We start from the raw sequence: 27,325 nt of genomic DNA, 5'->3' as shown, positions 1-27,325 counted from the left end.
GATGTGGTGAGACCTTAACCATATGGGCCCACCTCGATATATGCATTGCATATCCACATTGTTCACATGTTTTTACAGCTTATTTTAGCCCATGGTCCCAAAATTGAACCAAATTTAAATTTCAGGTGGACCGTACGATAAGAAACAATAGTTATTGACTATTAAAAACCTTTTATGGGCTAAATAAGTTTTAGAGCAAGCTGATTTTTGTTTTTGTTTGGTTTTGTTTTTGTTTTTTGTTTTTGTTTTTTTTTTTTTGTTTTTCCTTTCATCTAGGTTTGCGTGACCTTCTCAACAGGTTGGATGTTCAATAAACATTGTAGTGGATGCTTAGGAAGTTTTTAATGGTGAGTCTTCAATGACCACTGTTTCCCATGATGTGGTTTACTTAAAAAAAATTTTCTCTTCAATTTTGGGACCATATGCTAAAATAAGTGGTAAAAATAGATGGCCGGCATAAATGTACCATGAGTACATGGAGGTGGACTGACGGTCTGTTGACCGTTTCTCACGGAGACCGTTCGTAGGAACGAGACTCCAGCTCCCTTTAATTTTAGGAGCTCTTAAAGTGGTCCACTCCGAATCTTACGTTGGAACTGCCCATGATATATGAAGTTATGGGACATGTAAGGAACTGCCCCATGATATCTGAAGTTGTGGGACACGTAGCCACCGAAGCTTGATGGAAGCTTTAGCTATAAATACACACAGTTTGGTCCCCAAACTCACTAACTTAATCCCCTTCAGTTTTACACCATCTAATTAGAGTGAGTAGAGTTTTAATTTTTAATTTTTAAAATTTTTTTTTTTGTATGCTTTACCAATGTAAATCATGCTTAAAAATTGAATCTAATGACATAAAAATTGCCTGTGGGCTAAAATTTTAATCCAAGCGGATTCAATTATTCTTTATGATAGAATTTATCAAATTATTTACTTAATACATAATTCTAAAAGGTATATTATGATTATAATTTGATATATATTTTATCTTAGGTTAAACTTTATGATAAAACTATCAAAGAATAATTGAATCTGCTTGGATTAAAATTTTAACCCACAGACAATTTTTATATTATTAGATTCAATTTTTAAGCATGATTTACATTGGTAAAGCATACAAAAAAAAAAGTAATAGTTTTATCATAAAGTTTAACCTAAGATAAAATATATATCAAATTATAATCATAATATACCTTTTAAAATTATGTATTAAGTAAATAATTTGATAAATTCTATCATAAAGAATAATTGAATCTGCTTGGATTAAAATTTTAGCTCACAGGCAATTTTTATGTCATTAGATTCAATTTTTAAGCATGATTTACATTGGTAAAGCATACAAAAATAAAAAATAAAAAAATTAAAACTCTACTCACTCTAATTAGATGGTGTAAAACTGAAGGGGATTAAGTTAGTGAGTTTGAGAACCAAACTGTGTGTATTTATAGCTAAAGCTTTCATCAAGCTTCGGTTGCTACATGTCCCACAATTTCAGATATCATGGGGCAGTTCCTTACGTGTCCCATAACTTCAGATATCATGGGTAGTTCCAACATAAGATTCGGAGTGAACTACTTCAAGAGCTGCTAAAATTAAGGGAAGCTGGATACTCGTTCCTACAAACGGTCTCGTTAGGAGCTCTACGGGCGGGCCATATTTTTTATCCACACTGTCCATTTAAAAAAAGACGAGAAGATGATTTTGAGGCATGAGCTAAAAAAGAAGGCAGATCTCAAGTGAACCACACCAAGCGTGGGAATTTAAAGCCTAACGGGAAGCTTTCACGGGGACCACAAAGTTTTGGATCAACCCTCCATACAGCTGTGTAACCTCCTGAACATGTTGGATGGTAAATAATAAGCAGTAGGGAGTTCTCAACTGTAAGAGCTTGTTTGATTTTCACGTGCTTGAAAGAGATGCATTTACATTGTAACACTGCTTGTTTGATTTTCACTATGTGTATGTCTAATCTACACTGTCCATCTATTCAATGTGCTTATTTTAAGGCATGATCCAAAAAATAAGGTAGATCCAAAGATCAAACGGACCAAACTGCAGGAAAGAATGGAGAATTGAATGCCCACCATTGATAGTTAAAATGAGCCTAGGGGCCATAGAAATATTTACCTACCATCCAACCTGTTCATCACTTCATATAGACATAGATGAAGGGAAATCACAAATATCAACTTGATCCAAAACTTCTGTGGCCCACAAGAAGAATGGAACTGTAAGTGTTCAAGTCTCCTTTTTCCCTTTGGTGTGGTCCACTTGAGCTTGGGATCTACCTTGTTTTTCGTATTATGCCCTAAAATGAGTGGAAAAAACAGATGAACAACATGGATCAAACACATACATAACAATGGGCCCCATGGATAATTAGCATATGATATATATTTTTTTTTCACTAGTAATGTTTCAAACGGGCATGCTGTCAACATTATGTCAAATCAATATGAATCGATAGAATGTAAATGCTAACAAATGCTACGGTAAATAATAAATGCCCATTTACAATATAATTGAGAAATCAAACAGCTCAAGAGTTCAATCCTCACTACTTCACGTAGTGTGGTCCATCTCAACCTTCTATGTAACTCCTTTCATTGCCTAAAAGGATCTTTCAAAATAGATAAATATTATGGATAAAACATACAGATAGATCATGGTAGGCTCCACATATCCCTTGACATGACCATCCAGCTCTAGCTAAGGTCACAGTGGGGGTGCATCGGGGCATTCCGGATAAGACATGAGGCCCACCGTGATGTCTGTATTTCATACATGCCATCCATCCATTTTGAATCGTCATTTCAGGTATTAGCCAAAAAAGAAATTAAAAGCTCTAAGTAGACCACCCAACATGAAGCAATGGGAATTAAAACCTACCAGTGAGATCTTCATAGAGCTCACAAAAGTTTTGGTCTAAGGTGATATTTATTTTTCCCTTCCATGCACGTTTATGCTCTCATGCAAGTCTACGTAGCCTTTATAAATAAACCGGTTGGATGGCAAATAAACATCAAAATGAACCTTGAGAAGTTTTAACACTATGAGTTCAACTCCCACTGCTTCCTGTTGTTCATTTAGAGTCTTTAATCGGTCTCTTGTCGGAGTTATGTCTTAAAATGAAAAACGCATACCAGACGGTAGGCCTCAGAGAACCCTTGATATAACCGTCTGTCTCTAACCAGGTTCCGGTGGGGACTAACCCAATCCGTGCCGCTCATTTTAGAGCATAGGCAGATTCAAATCTCAAGTGGACCACAACACTGGAAACAATCATGATCGAACAGCTCCCATTAAAAATCTCTTGGGCATGAGAGCATTGGATGAAGCTGATATTCGTATTTTCATGGAAAATAAAATTACAATGGGTCTCTGGAAGTTTTTAATATTAGTATTCAATTACCACTATTTCATGTGGTGTGGTACTCTTGAGATTTAGATATGCTTCAGTTTTGGGCTTATGCAATAAAATGAGCTGATAATATGGATGGACGGAGTGGATAAAGCACATACATCATGGTGCGGCCAAAGCACCGACGGGATGTCTGTACTGTAGGGGTCTGGCGAGTCCGAGTCCGAGTCCGAGACCGAGACCTTCCCGCGGAAACGGATTGGCTACTCCGCCTGCCACCAGCACGGGCTTGGTGGTCGGTGCTATGTGGGCCCCACCATAATGTATGTGATTCATCCATTCCGTTCATATATTTTTAAATATCATTTTATATGCAACATAAACAATTAGAGGTATATAAATTTCAAGTGGACCACACCACAGGAAAATAATAGTGATTGGATATCTACCATTAAATCCTCTTAAGGCCCACTGTACTGTTTATTTGACATCCAATCTGTTGATTAGGTCATACAGATCTAGATGAAGGGAAAAAACAAAGATCAGCTTTATCCAAAGCTTTTATGGCCCCCAAAAAGTTTTTAATGGTCGATGCTTACTCAACACCGTTTCCTATAATGTGGTCCACTTGAGATTGGGATATAGCTCATTTTCTTTTTAAAACTAAAATGATCTAGAAAAATATATGGACGGCATGGATGAAACATATGCATCATGGTGGGGCCCACAGGCACCGACCACCAGCCATTGGCTGGTGGCAGGGGCCGTAGGCAATCGGTTTCCCCTTCCCGTGGCACTACTGTAACATCTACCTTCTAATACCAGAAGGGTTTTTAGAGGTTTAAGCTTTCTCTCTTGAAAAAGCCCTCTCCGGCGATGATCATGCTCCATTTCTCCTGCGGCAATCCGAACCTGAAAAATATCAGTTTGGAAAGTTCCAGATTTTCCACCACAGCCAAACGCATTCCAAACCCTGTTCGCTTGAAATTCGATCGCCGCAGCTGCCGCACCGGCAGAATTAGGGTTGCTGCTGCTGCTGCCGCCGCCGCCACTTCGGCGGGTCGGGATTACTATGCGACGTTGAATCTCAGCAGAAATGCGACGCTGCAGGAAATCAAGAGCTCTTACAGAAACCTTGCTCGTAAGGTGCGTCGATTTGATTCGAAGCCTTCTATTGAAATTTGTTCAAATTCCTATTAATCGTTTGTTATTCTTTTTTAATTTCTATGAATGCAAAGTGTTGCACGCGTGTTGATATCTGGGATGTTTATCGGGTGGAGCCCATCTGCTTGGACAATGTTTGGGTCATTGCGATGTTGTTGCAAATTGATTCGATGCTAAGATGTAATTCATCGGGTGCATTCTTATGGTGATGGGTTCCCACTGTTTTGGAAGTTTTGGTGTTTCATCCACCATATACGTGGCATTTATGAATGCTGATCCCATACGGTCCAAATCGCAGGGCTCCTTTTGAATGGTGCGTTGCATGAAAATCACATTGATTGAAGGATCATAACCTTCAAATAAATGGCTATCAAATGGATGGTTCAAAATAAAATGTTCAGTTGTCCAAATTTAATGAGAGTAATCAGATTAGTTAATTTGATCATTGTGAATTTTGGGTGATGCTGCCATGTAGTATTCACAATGGGGTCCCGAATTAGATGGTCTGGAATATCTGGATTGCTGCTTATATGCCATGCGCCTCATGTTAATAATCGTAATGAGTTATCACCATAGTCTAGTCCATTAATGGATTTTGATTTAGCAAGATGTAATGTACTGCTCTTTGAACAATTGTACTCATTAGGTTCCCATATTGCCAACCACAACAACATTGTCTAGTAAGATGATCATTTCCTGAATGACTTTCAAAGATTTAGTCATATTAAAAAATAGTTTTTTTTTCTTTTCATATAACCGCCTAAGGTTTAATCTATGGACCGATCACCGCCTACTTTGGGCCTTTTTTAAAAACCTTCTTACCCTTGGGAATACGAACACATGCCTTCTAAAAAAAAAAAAAAACTTTGAATTATGCTTCCAAAAAGTAAAAAGCCATTAATGTTAGTGAGGACATTTCTACCCATGGTGAATCATTGTTTCTTCTGTTTTACCGGTCAAACACCCAACTTGCTCGTCCATCAGTGGAGCCCACTTCTTTGTCCTTGTGACATCCATGCTGTCCATCCATTTTTCCAGTTCATTTTAGGGCATTAGTCCAAAAATGAGTCAAATACGAAGCTTAGGTGGACCACACCACAAGAAAGAGTGGGGATTGAACGCCTACTATTGAACACTTATTGGGGGCCATGAAGCTTTGGATCAAGATGATATTTGCATTTTCCCTTCGACTAAGTCTATGTGACCTGATCAACTGGTGGAATCAAATAAACATCATGGTGGGCCATAGGAAGTTTTTAGTTATGGGCATTTAATCATCATTGGTTCTTGTGGTGTGGTCCATTTGAGGTTTGTATCTGCCTCATTTTTGGGCTAATACCCTAAAATGAGCTGACAAAATGGATATACAATGTGAATAAAACACATATATCATGTGGGGGCTTAGAGAGCACCGACCAGTAGTGATGTCTGTATTGGAAGGGTCAATATGCAATCCACATCCTCGCCCACAACGCTTGTTTTACCGGATTTTCCAACTCTACCCCATGCCAATGCCCACAACGCTTCCTCCATGGACTTTGGCATGACCCAGTCTGTGTGAAGCTCATTCAAGAAGTGATCCCAAACCTTTCTAGCGAACATGCAATGGAGGAAGAGGTGATCGAACTCTATGTTAGCCATACACATGACACAAATATTAGGGGGGACTAGTGATCTCCTCTGAAGGTTATCAATTACAAGAACCTTTTTTCGGCCCACCAACCAAACAAAAGTTGCCACACGAGGAGGGGCTCCATAGAACCATTGGATGAAAAGGATGTGATAGCCCAACAAAATGAGGAGATGAAGAAATCAACCCGTGAATCGATCAAACTGAAAATTTGCCGGAACGGTGAGTTGCCCAAATCATGGAATCTGAATCAAGAACTTAAGGGCTGAAGTCCTTGATAAGGTTCGACAACCTTGTAAGTTTGATAGTCTCATCATCCATCATATTCCTTTGGCAATGAGGGCTCCAAATAGTTTGACTACCAAGGGAAGAATAACAATCCTCCACGAGAATGAAGTGAGCAAGGCAAGCTATTGAAGGAAAAAGATCCTGAAGCGTGTTTCACCCGCACTAAGAATCCATCCAAAATCGGATACGTTTCTCATTTCCGAGTGAAAAAGCTATACCCCTACGAAATATGTTCCGTTGCTGCAATTGCCTTCCAACTGCTTGAGGCTTTGTTAAAAGAGGATCTCTTCGCGAACCAGTCTCCCTCTTGCACTCCATACTTATTAGCTATGACCTCCCTCATTTTTTTAGGATCCGTACCGAATCTCCAAATCTACTTCCCAAGAAGAGCAACATTCATATTGCCCAACCTTCTAAGGCCAGCCTGATGTAGGACCGATGCATGAACTAAGTAATATGTGAGATCAAATAGCCGAATTAAGATATTTAACAAAAAAACATAAACATCGCTGTAATCATCACAAATATCAAGAAAATCAAAAGAAAACCATGCATAATCCTAGCTTAAGCTACCAACATCGTAACTCAAGATCATGAAATAAAAAAAAACTAGGATCTAATGGATGTAGGGACATTTAATTAGCATATGATATAGTCTATTTCAAAATAGAAAACCTAATACAACCTAGGGTGAAAATTAGAGTTTGGGTAATTTGGGAAAGTAGGAAAATTAAGAATTTTAGGTTTAGGGTTAGGGTTTCGGGGATGGAAGAAAGAGGTTTTGATATAATGATGGTGGGAAACCAAAGGGGGTAGGTGGGATTCACACGTGTGGCCATATGGTCACACTTGTGGCGTGGGCGGATGGATTTAGGTCGGTTAGGGTTTGGATTGTGGATGGGTATGAGAAAGTTGGGTTTAAGGGAAGACGAAGATTTGGGATGAGAGAATTAAGAATCTGAAGAAAATACCTGGATGGGGAAGGAAAGAGAAGATGGTGTGGGGATAATTGGAGACCTCGCACCTCCATTGATGAAGATTAGTCTCGCACCAATCTTCCTTCCAAATCGCATGGAAGTATCTTCAAATTGCATGAAGATGGGAGAAGAAAGCAAGAGCCTTTTTTTTTTTAAATCACAAAATTCAATGGGAGAGAGTTCACACGCCCCCCTCTTTTTATAGATCCAAGAAGTTTCAAAAATTATGAAAATCTCCGTCTTGTGAATTTAACAAAAATAGCCCCAATCTAAATAAAATCAACAAAAACACTCATAATGTGTCCAAAACACAAAATAATCAAAAATTAAATCCTAAAATATGATAAAGTCTAAAACCGATGTGGATGATCAACAATCAATGGCCCGATCACGTTATCCATGCGATCCAATGGCCCGATCGTCGCGTCCCTCCGATCCAACGGTTTGAATCACTCCATAAAGCAGCCTATGTGCATCTTCCCAGTGTGGGGTTTTCTAGATGCTCGCACATGCACATGGGGTCTTCAACACGATCACGGGTACTCGCCTAGCCATAGGGAAGTCGGCGCGGCTCGCCTCCTCCTCTGATACGTACGTAAGGGTGTATGTGACATGATGTCCTCATCACAGCCCCTCCTGCCTCTAACTGTTTACAGACTTCGTGCCTTTTAAGAAGGTTGGATTTCCTACTTTCCGATGCGTCTCTCTAGAAGTTCCTTCTCAACTTCTCAAGTCTATCCAACATTGCCTTAGGGCATTTGAAGAGAGATATACAATAGACTGGCATATTGGAGAAAGCCATCTTAATGAGGATTAGACGCCCACCAAAGGATAAGTACCTACACTTCCAGCTTGCTAATTTCCTTTCAATCCTTTCAATCACCTTATCCCATAGGTGTTTAGTCGGCTTTCCAATGCAGAGAGGTAGGCCGAGATACTATGTAGGAAAAGATCCCACTTTGCACCCAAATATGCTCGCTAGCCGACACAAATCGTCCCCACTAACGTGAATACCCAACATTTTTGATTTGCAGACATTGATTTTCAAGCCTGAGATCGTCTCAAAATAGACAGTAATTTTTCGAAGGTTATCCACTGACATCTCCACCGCATCACAAAAAAAAAGCAATGTATCATCTGCATACAATAGGTGGCTAATAAGAGGGGCCGAAAACTAAAGTCTTGAATCATTAAAGAGACCATTGTCCATTACCTTTTTGGAGCATCATGCTAAGGGCTTCTTCGACCACGACAAACAAATACAAGGATAAAGGATCCCCTTGCTGAAGGCCCCTATAGGCTCAAAAAAGCCCTTAGGAGATCCAAGCTGATTGGACACAAGCCCTCATCCACCTCCATTTCTTGCCACAGCCCAATCTAAGAAGCATATAATCTAGAAACCTCCAATCAACGTGATCGTAAGTAAGCCTTTTTGATGTCTAGCTTGCATACAATCCCACTTCTATTCTCCGTGAACCTTGTGTCAACACATTTGTGAGTAATAAGCGCACTTTCCAATATTTGTCCACCCACAACGAAAGCTCCTTGATTAACTGATATGATCTTTGGCAAGACTTCTCTGAATCTAGAGGAGAGGATCTTGGCTAAAATTTTATGTAGAGTGTCAATTAAACTGATAGGCCTGAAGTCTTTGATCTTTTTTGCACCCTCCAGTTTAGGAATCAAAGTGCTAAAAGAAGCCCCTAGCTTGACTGAAAGACAAACATGCTCGAAAAATTCAGCAATAAAGTCCACATCCTTTTTCACCACATGCCAAAATTTTTGAACGAAAAGAATAGGAAACCCGTTCGGCCCAAGTGCCTTATCTCCACACATGGAACCCACCGCCGCCTTTATTTCTTCTTTCATAATCAACGCTTCTAAAGAGGAAGAATCTGCACTTGCTAGCTCTTGGAACTCTTAAGTTGTCCAATCTCGACATCCCATAGGTCTTTGTATAATTGCACTATAGAGTCGCAAATCTTTATTTGGTATGAAGTTCTTGATCCATTAACAATGAGGTTTGATATTCTGTTTCTTTAGGCTTGATCACTAGCTATCCTATGAAAGAATCTAGTGTTTTTGTCCCCTTCTTTAAGCCACACCGCTCTCGATCTCTGGCGCTATTTAATCTCTTCTTTACAATGAGAAACCAGAGAAAATGATATCTTCTGGGGACAAACCACCAGCCTCTTTTAATGTATCCAAATTATGAATTTCTTCGACCATTCTGTCGAACTCCGCCTCTTGATCGCCAAGCACATCCCCTTTCCACATTGATTTTTGACTCAAGTAATTTCAGCTTCCTATGTAGTCTAAAGTAGTGTTTATTGTATCGGTATCGCGTTATGTATTGGACCCTTGTCATGCAAACACATATTGGTAATCACACGGGATATATTGTTTGTATCGGGTAATGTGTCGCACTTTTTGGGAAACATGGGGAAGCATTGGGAAATTGGTCGAATTTTTCAATGAAACTTTTGGGATTGTTAAAAAAAAAACCTCAATACACACTTTTAAATCATAGCATCACAAAAAAGTACACATAATAGGTTTTCTTTGTATATGATCTTAAGTTATGCACTGTTTGACTGAACTGATGCAACTATATTTAAAGTGAATTCATAATAGTTATAAATGTATTCAAACATTTATGAAAACACAATCAATACATTAAAAACCAAAAGAAGAGGTAGAAATTTAGAAATATACCTGTGACTGATGTGTCTGGTTGTGGCTTAGACCCATATAGAGCTGAGCGGTGGCTCGTAATCATCATCTTCATCTTGACAAGGCTGGGAATAGTGTTGTTGCTCAACAAATTGATAGTACCGTGCTTAGGTCATAGTGGAATGGTACTAGTGAAGATACTCTGACATAATGCCAGTACTCATCCTCTCCAAACTGAACCAATATGCCCATTAGTGGATACTCCGTAATCGTCACAGTTTGTGGCTGATATGGATTTGGGATGGGCATATATGTGGCTTCTGAGTATTCATATTGCTACCCATATCTTGGTTGTGGATATTCGTGCCTGTACGTGGAAGTGAACTCTTGATTGTAATAAAAAAATGATGTGCCATAACTACTAGAGTCACTAGCTGCATATCAACCAGGTCCTTATCCATAACTATACTATGATATAGAGCTCGAGCTACCCTCCTATGTGTGTGATCCATATTCATACTGTGACACAGAACTCGAGCTACCCTCCTGTGACCATGATCCAGATCTAGAGCCACCCCGCTTCTCACGAACGCCTGTGTCCCTGACGCATTTTGCCAATAGCTTGTTGAAATCTAACAGCTTCTCGGTTTGCTTCTTTTGTAGCCTCTGACGCTTGTATGTCTTATTATAAACAAAGTAGGACCGTGGTTCTCTTGGATGAGAACCTTGGTCAGGGTCCTATGTGGCATGATCAAAATCCCCTTCCCTAGTGAAAGGGCCAAGAGCCTCGCTATTGCCACCACCATCCCCATCGCCACCATTGTCGTCGCTACTGTCGTTGGAGTCACCATCACCACCATCACCATCACCAGACCCATCACCCGCATCGCTCTCTGTCTCGGTCTTAGTGTCGGATAAGGTCTCACCACCACGTGTCTCGCGGGATAGTGGCTATTGGGCGCTGCCCTCTGAACTCCTTGTCAATGGGTCGAAAGCTTTGTCAAGAGATCTAGCCTACTGCACATGTGCGTCGGCATCAATCCTGTGCCGCTGCCTTCGCTGTCGCATATGGCTCTGGTCGCCCATCGAAAGTATCTAAGTCATTCGACCTAACCCACTCGTAAAATGGGTTGTCCTTAACTTTAGCATATGCATGCCGTCCGATTGTCATCAAGACTAATGGGTCCTGTGCTTTTCTTCTTTCTTCCATGTGGGGTAGCTCTTTCGTAGCTTTATGTCATAGTGACCATACACTAGCTTCTGAAGCCTCTCGTACCCTAATCTGTTGCGCTATGTGTTCCAATTCCTTTCGTAAGGTGAGGAGGGCACCATTTGTGCAAGCACATAGATAGCTAGCCACTACAAAACCTCGTAATCAATTCCATATATGACCCATCATTGATGCAAGACGGAATGATCTAATCTAATAGAATGTCATGAAATTAAAAGACAGATTAACTAGAGCAATGAAACGACAAAATAAAGCTAATTTTCCATACATTAAGAAATTTCAGATTCATGACATGTCCAAATTCAAGCCTATGACAGTCTCGCAATGAGAATTTCATAAATTACTGATTAACCAGGACCTATGTGAAATATAACCCCCATCTTAGCATAGGGTTTAATATGAATTCAATGGAAATCATGTGTCTTGTACGAGTTTTGACATGTTAGGGCGGTTTACAGGCTAGTGAATGTGGTAAATGGGTTTGGGGTATCTAGGCTTAACAGGAATTAAGGTTGGAACATTAGGGTTGAGGTTTTGGGTTGGGATTTTAAATTTTGGGTTAAGGGTTTTAGGATATAGGGTTTCTAGAATTGGGAATATGGGTTTTAGGTTGTGGGAATTAGGGATTTATGATTTGGACAAGGGATATTCAGATTTTGAGGATTTGGGTTTGGAAAAATTGGGGATTTTAGAATTTGGATATCTAGGGTTTTGATAATCAAGGGGCTGAGAATCAAAATTTGAAAAATAAGGTTTGTGGATTAGGGTTTGGGATTCTAGAATCTAAGTCATAGTTTTAGAGTTATGATTGAAATAAGGGAGACAATGAATAGAGGGGAATGGAGGTGATGAAGCAAGATGGACAAGGGGGAAGGGAACTGTCCATACGGACAACCCCACATGTGTGTCCGAATGGTCATACAGACACGGGTTTGGGTCCGAGGTAGTTTGGGTTGAGGTGGATGGGTTACGGTTTGGTTGAGTAGGGATTTGGATGGGTTAAGGTTTGATTGGATGTGGGTTATAGGGAGACAAAAGATCAAAGAAGAGAGAGATTGGGGAAAGTGGAGAAAGAGAAAAGAAAAGAGAAGAAGGAAGATAATACATTGTTGAGAAGAGGGAAAAGTAGAAAAGATAATTAGGGCATCACTCCCTGTGGTTTCGCACCACCAATCGAATCACATGATGATTTTTTTTTTACTCAATCTCGACGCAAAAGGAGAAAAATCTCTTTCATTCATAACATGCATCATGGGTAGGGTGGGGATGTCCAACCCTTTGTAGTCTCAGAAAAGACCTTTTACTGAATGGTGCTCTTGTTGGGATTTTCGCTGCGGAATCACACAGATATGGATCTAGGATAGCAATTCAATGGCACCAAGCATACACGAGAACACACAGATTTAATGTGGAAAACCCTTGTGGGAAAAAACCACGGCACAAAGCGACAGATCTCCACTATGAAAATAGAAATTACAAAGAGAGGACTTACCCGATTCGAACAACCTCGAATCTCACCCTTGCTACACCCTTTAGAAACCCTAAAACCCTTTTAGGAACCCTTGAAATACCTTTAGAAAGCCTTAACATACCTTAGAAATGCCCTATGGACCCCTATTTATAGTTAGGGAACTCTACTTACGCACATCTCTGAAACCGCTTCAAATTTACGCAGTCCGTGCAGAATCCGCGCATCATCTGCGTCACCATCGACTGGTCGAATTTGACCCCTCGACCGGTCGAGCATCCCAGAAATCCCAAACACCCCGTTGCTGGACTTCGAGTCGAGCCGGCTACGACTGGTTGAAGGGATCTTCGACCGGTCGAGCCAGCCCCTCGACTGGTCGAGTAGCGCGGTAAGATTTAAGACATCTTACAACAATCTCCACCATGTCTTCAATCTTCAACCGTGTAGCTTCTTAATCTCTTCTCTTATCTCTGCATTGCATCATAGCTTCTCGTGCACACTTCGTCATTCTTTTTCACCATCGCCAAGCCCAGAGGGGTTGCACAGAACTTGAACTTCTCTGCAGGAACGTTCTAGGTGAGCGTGTCTGCCGGATCAGAATCCACGTGCTCAACCACCTTTGCTCCTATCTTCTCAAAAGGAAAGACGTAATCTTATTACCTCGAATGTATCGAAGTAATCATCTCACTGCCATCCAATGTTGCTTGCTGGGGTATCTGCTCACAACACCGATTGCTTGTGAAATAACCGGTCTAATACAGACCATGACATACACTGCCAACCGCATTCGAATAAGGCTCATGAGACATCCTGCTTTTCCTCATCTGTTTTGGGACATGTTCTAAGGAAAACTTGAGGAGATACGTGTAGGGAACACTCACCGGCTTTATCTGGTCCATCACATCCTTGATCAATACTTACACAAGGCATTCTACCTGTGATTACCAAAACTTGCTCCTCTTTTAGTTTCAATGCCTAGAACCATCTTTGTAGTCCCCCGATCCTTCATCCTGAATGTCCCACTTAATCGAGTCTTTAGTACATTGATTTCAGACATGTCATAATTGACAATCTACATGTCATCAGTATATAATTCCTGACTCACCATGAAAGAATCAAACCACTGCCCCCAGACGACAGGTCATACCACGACCTCTTGCAATCTTTTTTCTCAGCTCCTTTAACTTCGAACCGCTCTGGTTGCTTCATGTAGATTTGCTCTTCCAATTTCTCTTGTAGAAGTGCAGACTCCACATCCATCCTTCTAGCTTAAGATCACATTGGCCAACCAGCGCCAATCACAAATCTAATAGACACGCTATACCGTTGGCCCAAATATCTCTGAGAAGCCGAACCTCTCTCTGAGCATAACCCTTCGCTACCAACCTCGCTCTGTATCTATACTGTATCCTCCGGAAGATCTACCTGCATCCAACCGCTTCCCGGTCCACTGAAAGCTCCCCTAGCTCCCATGTGTCGGTCTGATACAACGAGTCTATCACATCACCCATAGAGTCACTTTTCATTTCTCAGCACCAGGCTCACCTAGAGCCATTTGAATAGAAGGATCCCCTGCGATATTGGAGTCGTCCATGTACCTCGCCAATATCCTGCGATTATGCTATATGATTCTTCTCACAGGTGGCTACTCCACCCGCTCTGTATCCCTATCCGCGCGTCTCAGCCTTCATGCCCTGCCTGCTCATGTGGCCATGCCCAACATGCCACACACGTGCAGAGATGTAATCCGCTACAGCCCTTGCAACTCCACCTTTCGAAGTGCTCCCTATCACCCTATAAACATTATCGAGTCGTTGCGCTTTCATGATTACCCGTGCCTCCTTATGTACTTTAAGAGCACCATCAATACTTGTGAACCTGCACCCTATAGCCTCGAGTGCACCGAGAGAAATCAGACTCTTTTTCATGTCAGGAACGTGTCTCACCCCAGTCAAGGTATGCTCTATCTCATCAAACATCTTGATACGCACCGTACTAACAGCTACAACATTACAGGTACTGTCATTGCCCATAAGTTCCTGTCCACCATCGCACTTCCTGTAGCTCGTGAACCAACTCTGATGAGGAGTCATGTGAAAGGATGCCCGTGTCTAGAATCTATTCGCCCCTACGATCATCGTATGATCGTCTGATCGTAGACACAGACAAAACATCACCATCACATCCACTCAATCCATCTGACGTGGCAGTGTTGGCCTCTCTGTATGAAGCCTCAGATTCTTCTCTCTTTGATTTAGGATTTTCACAATCCTTCTTCACATGCCCTTCCATCCCACAGTTCCAGCACTTTACCTTTCATTTGCCCTTGCCCTTAGATTTGTATTTAGAACCTGTACCTTGTTCGGAATTCCTACCCTTGTAAATAGTGCATCAGAAGATATACCCGTGTCGACGTTTAGCTTTCTTGTGGCCTTTCCTTGAAGGGCTGAGAGAACGGTGTCGACACTCAGGGTTTTATTTGTGGTGCACATAGTATCCTTGAATGACTCATACGATACCGGAAGAGAATTCAACGACATAGATGTTTGTTCTTCATCTTTCATCACTTCCTCCATATTCAACAATTTGCAAACTAATTTATTAAAGTTGCTGACGTGAGCCTCCAGATCTCCACCTTCTGCCATCTTGAAGTTATACCATTGCCGCTTCAAGTATAGACAATTTTCAGAGGATTTTTTCGCATGGACATCGTCTAACTTCACCCACAACTTAGTCGCAGTTTTCTCCTTCATGACATTGTAGAGAACCTTATTCGTGAGACATAAACGGATCGATGATAAGGCCTTCTTATCAAGAGTATTCCAATCATCATCAGTCATAGTAGACTTTCGCTCCTCAAGAGCACCATTTTCTCCTTGATTGATTAAGGAACTGATCATCTTGATCTTCCATAACTCAAAGTTATCTTTCCCTGAGTACTTCTTAATCTCATACCTAGTACGTCCCATTATTGCTAATCCCTCAGATTTAGATCTGTGCCCCAACGATTGTTCTGATACCACTTGTTGGGATTTGTGCTGCAGAATCACACAGATATGGATCTAGGATAACAATTCAATGGCACCAAGCACACACAAGACAACACACAGATTTAACGTGGAAAACCCTTGCAGGAAAAAACCATGGCAAAAAGCGACAGATCTCCACTATGAAAATAGAAATTACAAAGAGAGAGGACTTACCCGATTCGAACAACCTCGATCTCACCCTTGCTAGACCCTTTAGAAACCCTAAAACCTATTAGGAACCCTTGGAATACCTTTAGAAAACCTTAGCATGCCTTAGAAAGGCCCTAGGGACCCCTATTTATAGTTTAGGGAACTCTACTTATGCACCTCTCTGAAACCGCATCAAATTTACACAGTCCACGCAGAATCCGCGCACCATCTGCGTAACCTTCGACTGGTCGAGCCGGGGCTTCGACTAGTCGAGCCTGACCCTCGATCGATCGAGTGTCCCAGAAATCCCAAACACCCTGTTGCTGGACTTCGAGTCGAGCTGGCTACGACTGGTCGAAGGGATCTTTGACCGGTCCTTCGACCGGTCGAGCCAGCCCCCCGACTGGTCGAGCTGTGCGGTGAGATTTAAGACATCTTACAACAGCTCTCAGATAAGATTTTCAACATAAAGATTCTTAATGAATTAAAAGTTATTCTTAACTCCCTAATCTTAACACAAATATGAGTTATACCAAAAATAACAAAACGTGTAAACAAACAAAACAACTAAACTATTTCGTGGCCCATGCGGTTCACGATCAAGATGTCTGATGATGATGATCCAATTGCCAGAATGGTCCATGGTCGAAATCCAACGGTCTGATCATTGTGTCCACCTGATCTAATGGTTTGATGTGTCCATCAAGCTTCTATATGTAGCCCACATGCATCTTCCTAGTGTGGGGTCTTCAAAGATGCACAAACATGCACTTGGGGTCCTTAACGTGGCTAGGAATGTGAATTAGGCCAAATGGGCCCCATATAATGGTTGTCTAGCCACAAGGAGATTGACTGAACCCTCCTTTGGTGTGGTGCTTGGATGTCCTCATCAATTATTCACCAGCGAAATATTTAAATTTTTCATTAGTTTTACATTTACTACAAAAATATGAAAATTAGCTTAAATTTCTAAGAAGTAATTAATGCTACAAGTCATATACCACCACCTGACTTCTTGATCTCACCGCGGCCTCGCACCCAAACATTCCAACAACATTGCAAAATCTAACAATCTGTTGATAGCATTTAGCATTAAGTGTAAGTATAAAAGTTTTAATGAAGTTTGAGAGAAGGTAAGTATGAAACATATTGACCTCATTATGGACGATGCATTTCCTCGAACAATGGGGGAATGACTTATCATACACTTCATATACAACCTTCTTCAAGGAGTCTCTGACTGTAGTGGTATTTGGAATTCAGGAAGTACGCTGAAACCCAACATGATGCAAATGTTTACATTTCAGTACAATAAAATAGCCCATACATTCTATGCAAAGTAGCAGCAAAGTATTGAAGCATATAGACAAAAAAGCTAAATCATGTAACTACTTACCAGCTTGATGAAGTGGGTGAGAAAGAGTCTTTTTCCAACGGTCGTTGATTATTGCATGCACCTATTTATGTTTTGGGGGCTTTAGCTTAGATGCCGTCTTTCATCAACTGCATGGACACATACAACGATCTCATCGACGGATATGTCTCATTATCGACAGTCCTCAACACTACATAAATGGGCTCCAAAATAGCCACCACATTGTGCACGTGCTCCCAGAATGCGTTGCTCAACATAAGCTCCTCAATTCTCCAAGTTACTCTCTTTCCACTCTGATTCCAATATGTGTATTCCCTAGAGTTGAAAAGCTCTTGTGGCCTCGCCTGTGTTTTAGGAGGCTATTTAGGGCGATATAATTTGTGGTGAACCACGTCGCCTCGGGGTGCATTATATCCCCACCACACCTCACGCGTATATTGGTTAGTAACCATGTGTGGTTGTATATAAATGTTGTCATCAATTGTGCGTTAGTAATAATGGCCTTCACTAAAAGGCTTATCTCTGATCGCCTCCAACATGGGATTATGCAATGGGCTGCGCAGAGGGTTCAATATATATGGTACTTCATTATATCCTTTCCTGCCCTCATAAATGCACTCCCATTGTTTGTAACAAATTGTGTGATATTCTTCCTTCCATCAACTTTCATGACATCGTGCATCAGTTTGTAGATGTAATCTGCGTTTTTAATCTAAGTACTGGCATCTATGGACTTTAGGGACACTGTTCATTTTCTGCAGTAGACCATAAAATTTATGACCGACAGCCTTGCTGGTCCAGTCCAACCATTACACATCACGGTGCAGGTGTAGATCTCTCATGATTGACGATATTCGTCCACATAACACTACATCTCTGTGTAGTCATCATCCAAGTATTTCCCCATTATCTCACATGGCGTGGGCGACACCACACTCACTCCCACATGCACTTGTCACATTCTTGAAGTGCGGGCTTGTTGCAGCATTCTTGGAAATGTGATCATAGATAAAAAAAACTTTCTTATAAACTTTCCCACCTTCTTCCTCACATCCTTTCGACTAAACATTTCCTTAAGTTTCTTCTGTCCTACCCGCCTCTTTGTACATCCTCGGATATGAAGGTAGATCCGGTTCCCGCATGCTACTGCTACGGCCATACTCCATACTCTTCCCCTCCTACTATCCTCCTTCACCCCTTTAGAACTCCCCCTTGATCTACTATCCCCCATCCCACTGAGGCCCGCCCCACTTCCCCCTACTTTAGTCTCCCCACCATGCTCATGTGTAGACCCCCTAAATCTGGGCCTACTTGCCTCCTACCGCCTTTGCCGATCCATTTCCCACTGATCCCGTATGGACTCCTCCATTGCGTGTCTATAATCAGGATCATCTTCCTCATCTAGATCCACTCATCCCCACCTGAATATGGTGCCCACCCTAACTCATCCCCGTTCTCCCTCTACCGTGTAGTTCGGTCGTCTCTTATGTTCACATTTTTTTTTTCTAACAAAGCCCTTATTTCCGCTATAACATCCAGTGGGCACTTAGAACATTCCACAATGTTGCGATACCCTCCCGCTAAATGTTCCTTCAAGTGGGTTACCCATTCACTCTTCGACATGTGGCCACACGAATTACAAACATTCACAAATCGATTATCGGCAATATGTTGGCCATATCTCCATCCAATATCAGGCTATATCTCTCCTCTTCCTCCTAACATGTTTTACTTGCAAAAGAACATTGTGTTAGCAAAGGCAGGTTCTACATCAATAATTTTTAATATTGATTAATTATTTTAAAAATAAATTTGTAATTATATTATCAAAAAATAATAATAACCAACCAACTTTAAATGCTAAAAAAATGTAGCCAATTGACCGTTTACACAAAGAAATTATGACAAACAATTACTTTTAATAAATTTTTATTATTTTTAAATAAAAAATATTTTTTTTTCTAAAAATCATAAAAAATACATGAATCAATTGATCAAGCATCATGCATGTTTGATTTTGTGTTTGGAGTGTAAGATTGCAACCAATTTGAGAGATTTTGGGAAATTTCGAATTTTCCCAAAATTTCCCCAAATCGGGCTACCTACCCTCAAAGTTTGAAATTAGAGTGTATGCGATGATAATTTCATCAAACACTTCTAAATACTGTGAAAATGGCCTCAATTGACCGTTATTAGAAGTGAAATTTCGATTTTTTAAAAAAAATTTATCGTTATTTTTTCCTGAAAAATCACAAAAACTTAATGAATTAGTAGATCAGGCCTTACACATGTTTGATTTCGTGTTCGGAGTGCAAGATTGCAACCAATTTAGGAGAAATTGGGCAAATATCGATTTTTTCCTAGTTTCCCAAATCGAACCACCTACCCTCAAATCTTGAAATCGAAGGTTCAGACCCTTTATTTTTTCATGCAAAACATGATAAATCAAGAATTTTTAACCTTTTGACACTGATTTTGTATGATTTACAAAAAAAAGAAAGGATTGAAATGCAAAAACACTCACTGAATGAGAATCGACCCCAAATCCGGACAAATCTTGATTTGGCTTTGAAATCTACGTTTTTCTCCCAAAAGATTGCGAAGGATGGGGCCGATATCCACCAACAATCTATTTAGAAGAGGGACGATTGAAGGAAAAAGTGGAAAAAATGATATAGAAGGGGGTTTTTGACGAAGTGGGTGCGGTTCCTATCAAGCGTCGACGAGATATCTATCTATATTGACAGATATTGTCGATACCAAGGATTTTTTGATAGAGAAGTTCGCCGATATCTCGCGATACATTGCGATATCAGCAATACATTGACGATACAATGAAATCCATTGTCTGGTACCAACAATTTGTGACATTCAGGGTGTCCCGTATTCGTTACAATACGGCCGTAACAGCCGATACGTAACGGTAACGGTCGACACCGTTACGCGATACGGGGTCGAAACGGCCGTTACGGAATTCTGTGACCGTAACGACCGTTATGGGGCCATTACGCCTGTTACGGGCCATAACGCCCGTTACACCCTGTAACGGCTGTTATGGGCCAAAAAAAAAAAAAAAAGAAAAGAAAAAAAAATTGGGGAAAAAAAAAGCATACCTTTTTTTTAATTTCTTTTCTTCTCCTCCTCCTCCTCCTTCTTCTCGCCCTGCTGCGGCCGCGGCTGCGGGCCTCCTCTTCCTTCTTCTTCTTCTTCTTCTTCTTCCTCTCTCTCTCTCTCTCTCTCTCTCTCTCTCTCTCTCTCTCTCTCTCTTCTTTCCCTCTTTAGATTTTCGGTTTCCCTCTCTCTCCCGTCTTTTTCGTCTGAAATCGGAAGCCCTCTCTCTCCTGTCTTTTTCGTTTGATATCGGAAGCCGATTGACCGGTGTACCACACACCAGCTATAGCTATATAGCTACTATAGGTACGTGTCATGCTAAAACGAGCACTGACACTCCTCGAGCTCTGAGTTGTACGAACGGTTCAAAGGAGATCAAAGTTACGTGGGCTCCACAGTGATGTATTTGTTATATCTACACCGTTCATCTATTTTTAGAGCATTAGCCAAAAAATGAATCATATCCAAAGATCTTCTGGACCACACCAAAAATAGCAGCGGAGATCATGATTTTCACTGTTAAACAATTCGTAGGCCCACCATAACGTTTATTTTCCATCCAATTTGTTCATAAGGTCAAAAAGACCTGAATGAAGGGGAATAACAAATTTCATATTGATCCAAAACTTCTGTGATCCCAAAATGGGTTTTAATGGTGGACGTTCAATCCCCCACTGCTTTTTGCAATGTGGTCCACTTGATAATTAGATCTGTATTATTTTTAGTGTCAAGCCTTAAGACGAGCTCATCAAATGAATGGACGGTTTAGATATAATACATACGTCATGATTAGACCCATAGGACTTATTGACGTTAATACAGGTACGTCATTGAGGTACACAGCGTAATCCGCTTTCAAATAAATGTGCGTGGTAGGCTTTTTGTACATGTGTTGCGTGGCCCCACCATGATGTATATATTTTATCCATGCCGTCCATCCATTTTGCCACATCATTTTAAATCATGATCCAAAAAATTAGTAAGATCCAAATCTCAGGTGGACTACACCATAGGAAACAATGGTTATAGAATGCTCACCATTAAAAATTTCTTAGGGTCTACTGTAATGTTTACTTTTCATCTAACCTGTTAATGGGGTCACATTGACGTTGATGAAGGGAAAACACACATGTCAGCTTGATTTAAAACTTTTGTAGTCCCAATAAAATTTTAATGGTGGACATTTAATTATTGTTGTTTCTTATGATGCAGTCCACCTGAGCTTTGGATTTGCCTCATTTTTGGGCTGATGCCCTAAAATTATTTGGCAAAATGGATGGACGGTGTGGATATAACACATTCACCACGGGTGGGGCCCAAAAAACTTTGACACTCATGTGCTACACTTCACAATTCGGGTCCCGCCTAATTCGGGCCCTTAAAAAAATTGTACACGAGACATGTATTAACTTAAAATTTACCAATTAAATTATGGACTGTAATTGGTATTCACCATACCAAAATCAAATTGTTTGAATAGTTTTAATTGTTAATTTGTAGACGCTTATTTTTTAAAATATGGCCTTTTGATTTTTTTCATGATTCACTATCCAATAAATGTCCACCAATTCATTAGTAGTATAATGCCAATAAATTGCATGAATTTGAGACTGATTTGGGGCATGGATTGGTCCTCCAAGTCAGCCCCAAATTGGCAACGCCATCTACCTGAGTTTAATTTCATTTTTTTAAAGAACTATTGTGAGAAATGATATCAAATTGTCAAGTATATAAATTAGATATTTATAAAATTAAATATATGAATTTTGTAGTCAAATTCAAGTTATCTGGTTCATAAATTCATCAGACAGTCCGATACAACTTCTCACCAAGTTACCTTTACACCACCATAAACATGTTCCAATTTATAAATGAATGCATGTTTGGAATGCTTAGAATATTTTGGATTTAATTCATATTTTTTCATATTTTTTTGGCAAAAAAAAATATTTGCGCCCTTACGGGCCGTTACGCCCCTGTATCCGTATCAGTTTCGGAGGGCACCGTTACGCCAACCGATACCAATACGGGACACCTTGGTGGCATTCCAACCTAGTTTCGTATCGCCCATGTGCGATATCGATAATTTCAGCCAATATATCAGCTGGTATTATTGATATTGTAATCACTGTTTGATGGTTTCACTGATCTGACAGCCCTAGATCAACCTCAAATTGGCCTGAAATTCATGCAAGCTATGGAACTTATCCCATAAATGCACATCCCTAAGCATTTGACAACATCCCTAAGAAAAAATTGAAATTAAATTCAGATGAATAATACGGCAGATTTGGGGACCGTTCAAATGCCCCCAAATTGGCCTGAAATTCATATAATCTATGGCACTCATCCCACTAATGCATATCACAAAGGATTTGACATTATTCCTCCCAAGTAATTATAAGAAAAAAATGAAATTAAATTCGGATTAATAGTGTTGCCAATTTAGGGGACCACTCGAATGCCTCCAAAATCGGCCCCAAATTTATGTAACCTATGGTACTAATCCCACTAATGGACATCCCTAACCAATTGACATCATTCCCTCAAGAATTTTAGGAAAAAATTGAAATTAAAATTTGATGAATATGTTGCCGATTTGGAGGACCGCTTGAATGGTTCCAAATCGATCCGAAATTCATGCAATTTATGGCACATCCCACTATTGATCTCCCTCAAATTTTCATCATCTGACTATCAGATTGGTGGATGTTTATTGGAAGGTAAAGGTAAAAATATCTAGTGGTCCTAATTCAACAAACAATTGTCCTCAAATCAATGGTTACGATCATCCAAACAATCTGATTTTGGGATTATGACTTAACAACAGTGGGTTGCATATATTAGTTGGTTTAGTTTGATTTAATCCATGCCATGTGTACAATATCTGAATGCATGTATGTAAAGCATCGTATGCTAGAGTATAGTGTACCACCCAAACATATAGCTTTCATCTGGTTAAGTGCATATGGAATCCAACCTTTACAATAGATTGGCCCCAAAATGAGGATCACATAGTGCAAAAATCATTCATATGATCATATCTACTCAATCAGGTGGGCCCACCATAGACAATAACTTTTAGTCATCGATGAATAGCAAAATACAACTCTGGTCCACTCGATGAGTGGATATGCTGACTTTTGTAAATGTGATCCTTGTGATGAGGCCAACCTATTGGATGGATTGGATGGCTCACACGCATAAAAGATTGGAGGTTATTGGCTGGTGGACTGTAACTTATAGTCCAGCTGGTTGGACGGAAGTTCTCCTTTTTTAAAAACATGGTTGTAAAGAAGACATGCATGCTTTTGCTTCTACTTGCACAGGAGGAGAGAATTTTTTTTCCCTTCTCTGAAAAATGGATTTTTTTTTTTCTCTGGAAATGTGTTTTGTCGCACTGTTAAGCCATGACAATAGACTGTAATGTTATGCCTTTGTAACGGTCCGCTATGGTGCCTTTTTAGGGTGGCCCGTTACACCTCCGTATTGTGTAACAAGTCACATCATTACTGTTGTGTAGCCGATTTGGCATAACATGGTTGGGAATATTATCCGTGATGAGGGAGGTGTTTGAGGGGTGTTCTCAAGTTATCCTTGGAGCTGACAAACTGGGTGTAAGAAGTCCCCCCTTCCATTCTCTTTTATTCCTAAACAAGGATATGGTGAAGTCAACATCCTTGATAGAGAGAAGGGGCTTCTCGACCCCCCTTACAATTCCACAATAGCTTCCTGTCCTTGTAATAACCTTTTTTCCCCCTCTTTTTAATACGATTTTGGTGTAACTGATTGAGGTAAAAATGCTTGCCAACTTTCTTCAATATCCCTTGATTCTTCTTGAGAGCATGCTACGAGACAACAAATTGTAAGAAGCATGCTTCCCTAGTTAGTAGGCCTAACAAAATAAAGGCCAGACCCAGATGTGTCGGTTCCACCTCATGTGAGTCAATTCAAAGTGTGTGTTGGCTGACACCACTTTCCCATGCACTTGTGGGATTAGCATTTATCCCTAGAAACTGAACCTATGCCGCATGCTCTTGTAGTTTACATATTACCTGTGGTCTTCATTAGCGTTTGCTATTGCTTTTTTACCAAAAAAAAAAAAGAAGAAGAAAAAAGAAAAGAAGAAGAGGCTCTGACATTTTGTCCTCTTGGAATTTCCAAGAAATATATTCTGTTATCATTGTTTTATTTACTGCTTTCTTTTCAACTCTAAGATGGTTGAAGTTATATTAGCTTCCATTGTTGATATCTACTCTGAAAACAGTACCATCCAGATATGAACAAGAGCTCAGGGGCAGAAGAAAAGTTTAAAGAGATTAGTGCTGCATATGAGGTATCCTTTCATACTCCTATGTTCCGTTTCTGCTTGTCGTTTGTATCCGGAACAGCATGATAGTGGTCTGCGTGATTCTCTTGAAAATATAACTTGGGTTTGTTCCACGTAGCATGCTTCTCAAATTTCTAATTGTGCATTAGGAATTTCGTATTTTCACACTTACACTTGAAGATGTATTGTTTGCGACATCGATGGTGGAATAAATGGCACCCACATCAGATTATAAGTCTATTTCCATTAAAGAAAGATGTATTAATTTTTCATTTGCCATTTTTTGTCATATGGCATCAAATTCTTTCTGTAGGTTCTATCAGATGATGAGAAAAGATCTTTATATGATCGCTTTGGTGAGGCAGGTTTACAGGGAGATTATGGTGGATCCGGCGTTGGTCCCCAAGGGGTATGTATTCACCTCTAAAGCCCTCCATAACAGCTAAATGAGTACACTTTCTTGTTCATGTTTGTACACGTGTAAACTATATCCATGCTCAATTTAGTGATATACTAGTTTTACTTCATGTAAATCTTATATTGTTTTTGTTTTAATATCTACAAAAAAATCATTCCTGTTTTATGAATATAATTCTACGTTTTTCTAGGTGGACCCTTTCGAAGTCTTTGATGCTTTTTTTGGCGAGTCGAATGGGCTTTTTGGAGGTACAGGAGATTCTGGGGGCTTTAACTTCAATTTAAGGAATAGTCGCAATCAGAGCCTAGACATTCGGTAATATTCTCGCTGTAAATCTGCTATTATTAGCTTTTGGGCTTTGAAATCATGAATTTCTTGTTTTTGTTCTATAATGTGAATTTACATCAATCATGTGTTTCATAGATAAACCTTTTCATGTATGATGGATCAAATTTCCCATTTCCCTATAATCTTCTTTTACACTTTTTTTTTTTCTGGAAAAGTTATTTACTACACAATATCGGATGTCTTCCTTAGAAGACACCTCCCACAAGTACATTCTCCTTCACAATTGAAATCTCTGAATGCTATCAACTACGTGTTCAAGATCCTGATAAGCTTTTGGCCATTCGCTGTGCATGCTTTATATCTCGGACTCACTTTGCCTTGCATGTATGGCTATTATGGCATCAACATGGATTGGCGAACTTCACTCATGGCAAATGATGCAAAATAGAGTTGGGGTCTTAGGCTTGAATACACATCATACCTGGAATTTCTGGTGTAAATCTATTTTGGGTTCACCAAAACCTGCCCTTTGATTTTGCAGTCATAGGAACCAAGAAAAGAGAGTGATGGTCTTCTTTCTCTTCCAAGGGTTGGCTGGGCACATACTACTGATGAAGGCAAAGCTTGTTAAAGTCCAGTTAAAGAAGTGAAATAAGGAATTAAGTATAGATTAGGGACCCAAGAAAATGCCAAGACTAGTATCATGCAAGCCATTCAAGCTATCAATAGGAAAGAGGAGAGTTTCTCTATTAGAAGCTGGAAGTAATGAGCGCCTGGATATAATGATTGAGTTTGAAATGAACAAACCAGAAGAAATCAAGGATGGCAAAGATCTATGCTGGTGTGGCTTGAAGAAGGGAATAGAAATACTGAGTTTTTTCATGGTATCGCTAGTGCTAGAAGATGTAACCGTACCATAGCCTTGTTGTTGGGGAGGTGCCATTTGTCATGCTATAGTGACATTCTATTAGGAGCCCCCATCTAAAGAGGAATGGAATTGACCAAAGTTGGATAACTTGGCTTTTGACCAAATTGGTGATGCTAATACGGATTGTGCAGACAGACCCATTAAGGAGGATGAGGTTTGGGAAGCAATTAAGAGCACCAGTAAGGATAAAGCTCCGGGTCTGGATGGGTTCCTGGTGATGTTCTTTTAAGTGTTTTGGGAGGACGTCAAAGATGACGTGCTTGCTTTCATCTCAAAATTGTATGAGAGTGGGAAATTCTAAGGATATTGGTGTGACTTTCATTGCACTGGTTCTAAAACAGAGGGTGCAGAAGCCTAAGAGTCTATAGGCCTATCAGCTTAATCCGAAGCACATACCAATATTGGAAAAAGTCTCAACTCTCAAGGTGCATATTGTGTTTGGAAGACAAAATCTAGATGTCACCCTCATAGACCATGAATGTACCTATTCATGATACAAGACTGAAAAACCATTCATTATTTGAATGTTAGATTTGGAGAAAGCGTATGATAATGTAATCTGAAACTTCACAAATTACATGCTTGGAAGGATGGGATTCAGGTTTAAATGGAGGAAGTGGATGATGAAACGCATTAGGTTGGCACACTTCGGAAAACTTTCTTGTATTTGGACTGTTTATACTGGGGGGATTACTTCGAAGTCTCAAGGTGCATATTGTGTTTAGAAGACAATCTAGATGTCACCCTCATAGACCATGATTGTACCTATTCATGATAAAAGACTGAAAAACCAGGCATTATTTGATTGTTAGATTTGGAGAAAGTGTATGATAATGTAGACTGAAACTTCACAAATTACATGCTTGGAAGGATAGGATTTGGGTTAAAATGGAGGAAGTGG

The 27,325-nt window shown here is 40.1% G+C and overlaps 1 protein-coding gene across 2 annotated transcripts in view; it reads left to right on the top strand.

Annotated features, from left to right (window-relative positions):
* The first annotated feature begins 4,200 nt into the window (after positions 1 to 4,200).
* Positions 4,201 to 27,325, top strand: part of LOC131228193 (uncharacterized) — a 97,852-nt gene continuing 74,727 nt past the window's right edge. Inside the window, exons 1-4 of one of the 2 annotated variants that reach the window (XM_058224057.1) lie at positions 4,201 to 4,510; positions 24,728 to 24,796; positions 25,104 to 25,199; positions 25,399 to 25,523. In XM_058224057.1, the coding sequence (XP_058080040.1) occupies positions 4,241 to 4,510; positions 24,728 to 24,796; positions 25,104 to 25,199; positions 25,399 to 25,523 (560 nt within the window). In that variant the 5' untranslated portion in view covers positions 4,201 to 4,240. The remainder of the gene's footprint in view (positions 4,511 to 24,727; positions 24,797 to 25,103; positions 25,200 to 25,398; positions 25,524 to 27,325) is intronic. The other variant, XM_058224058.1, reaches the window with a different exon arrangement.

The sequence above is a fragment of the Magnolia sinica genome, chromosome 15 (genome assembly GCF_029962835.1).
Source record: "Magnolia sinica isolate HGM2019 chromosome 15, MsV1, whole genome shotgun sequence".
Lineage (NCBI taxonomy): Eukaryota > Viridiplantae > Streptophyta > Magnoliopsida > Magnoliales > Magnoliaceae > Magnolia > Magnolia sinica.
The sequence above is the reverse complement of the archived record's forward strand: the minus strand, read 5'-3'. Positions and strand labels throughout refer to the sequence as shown.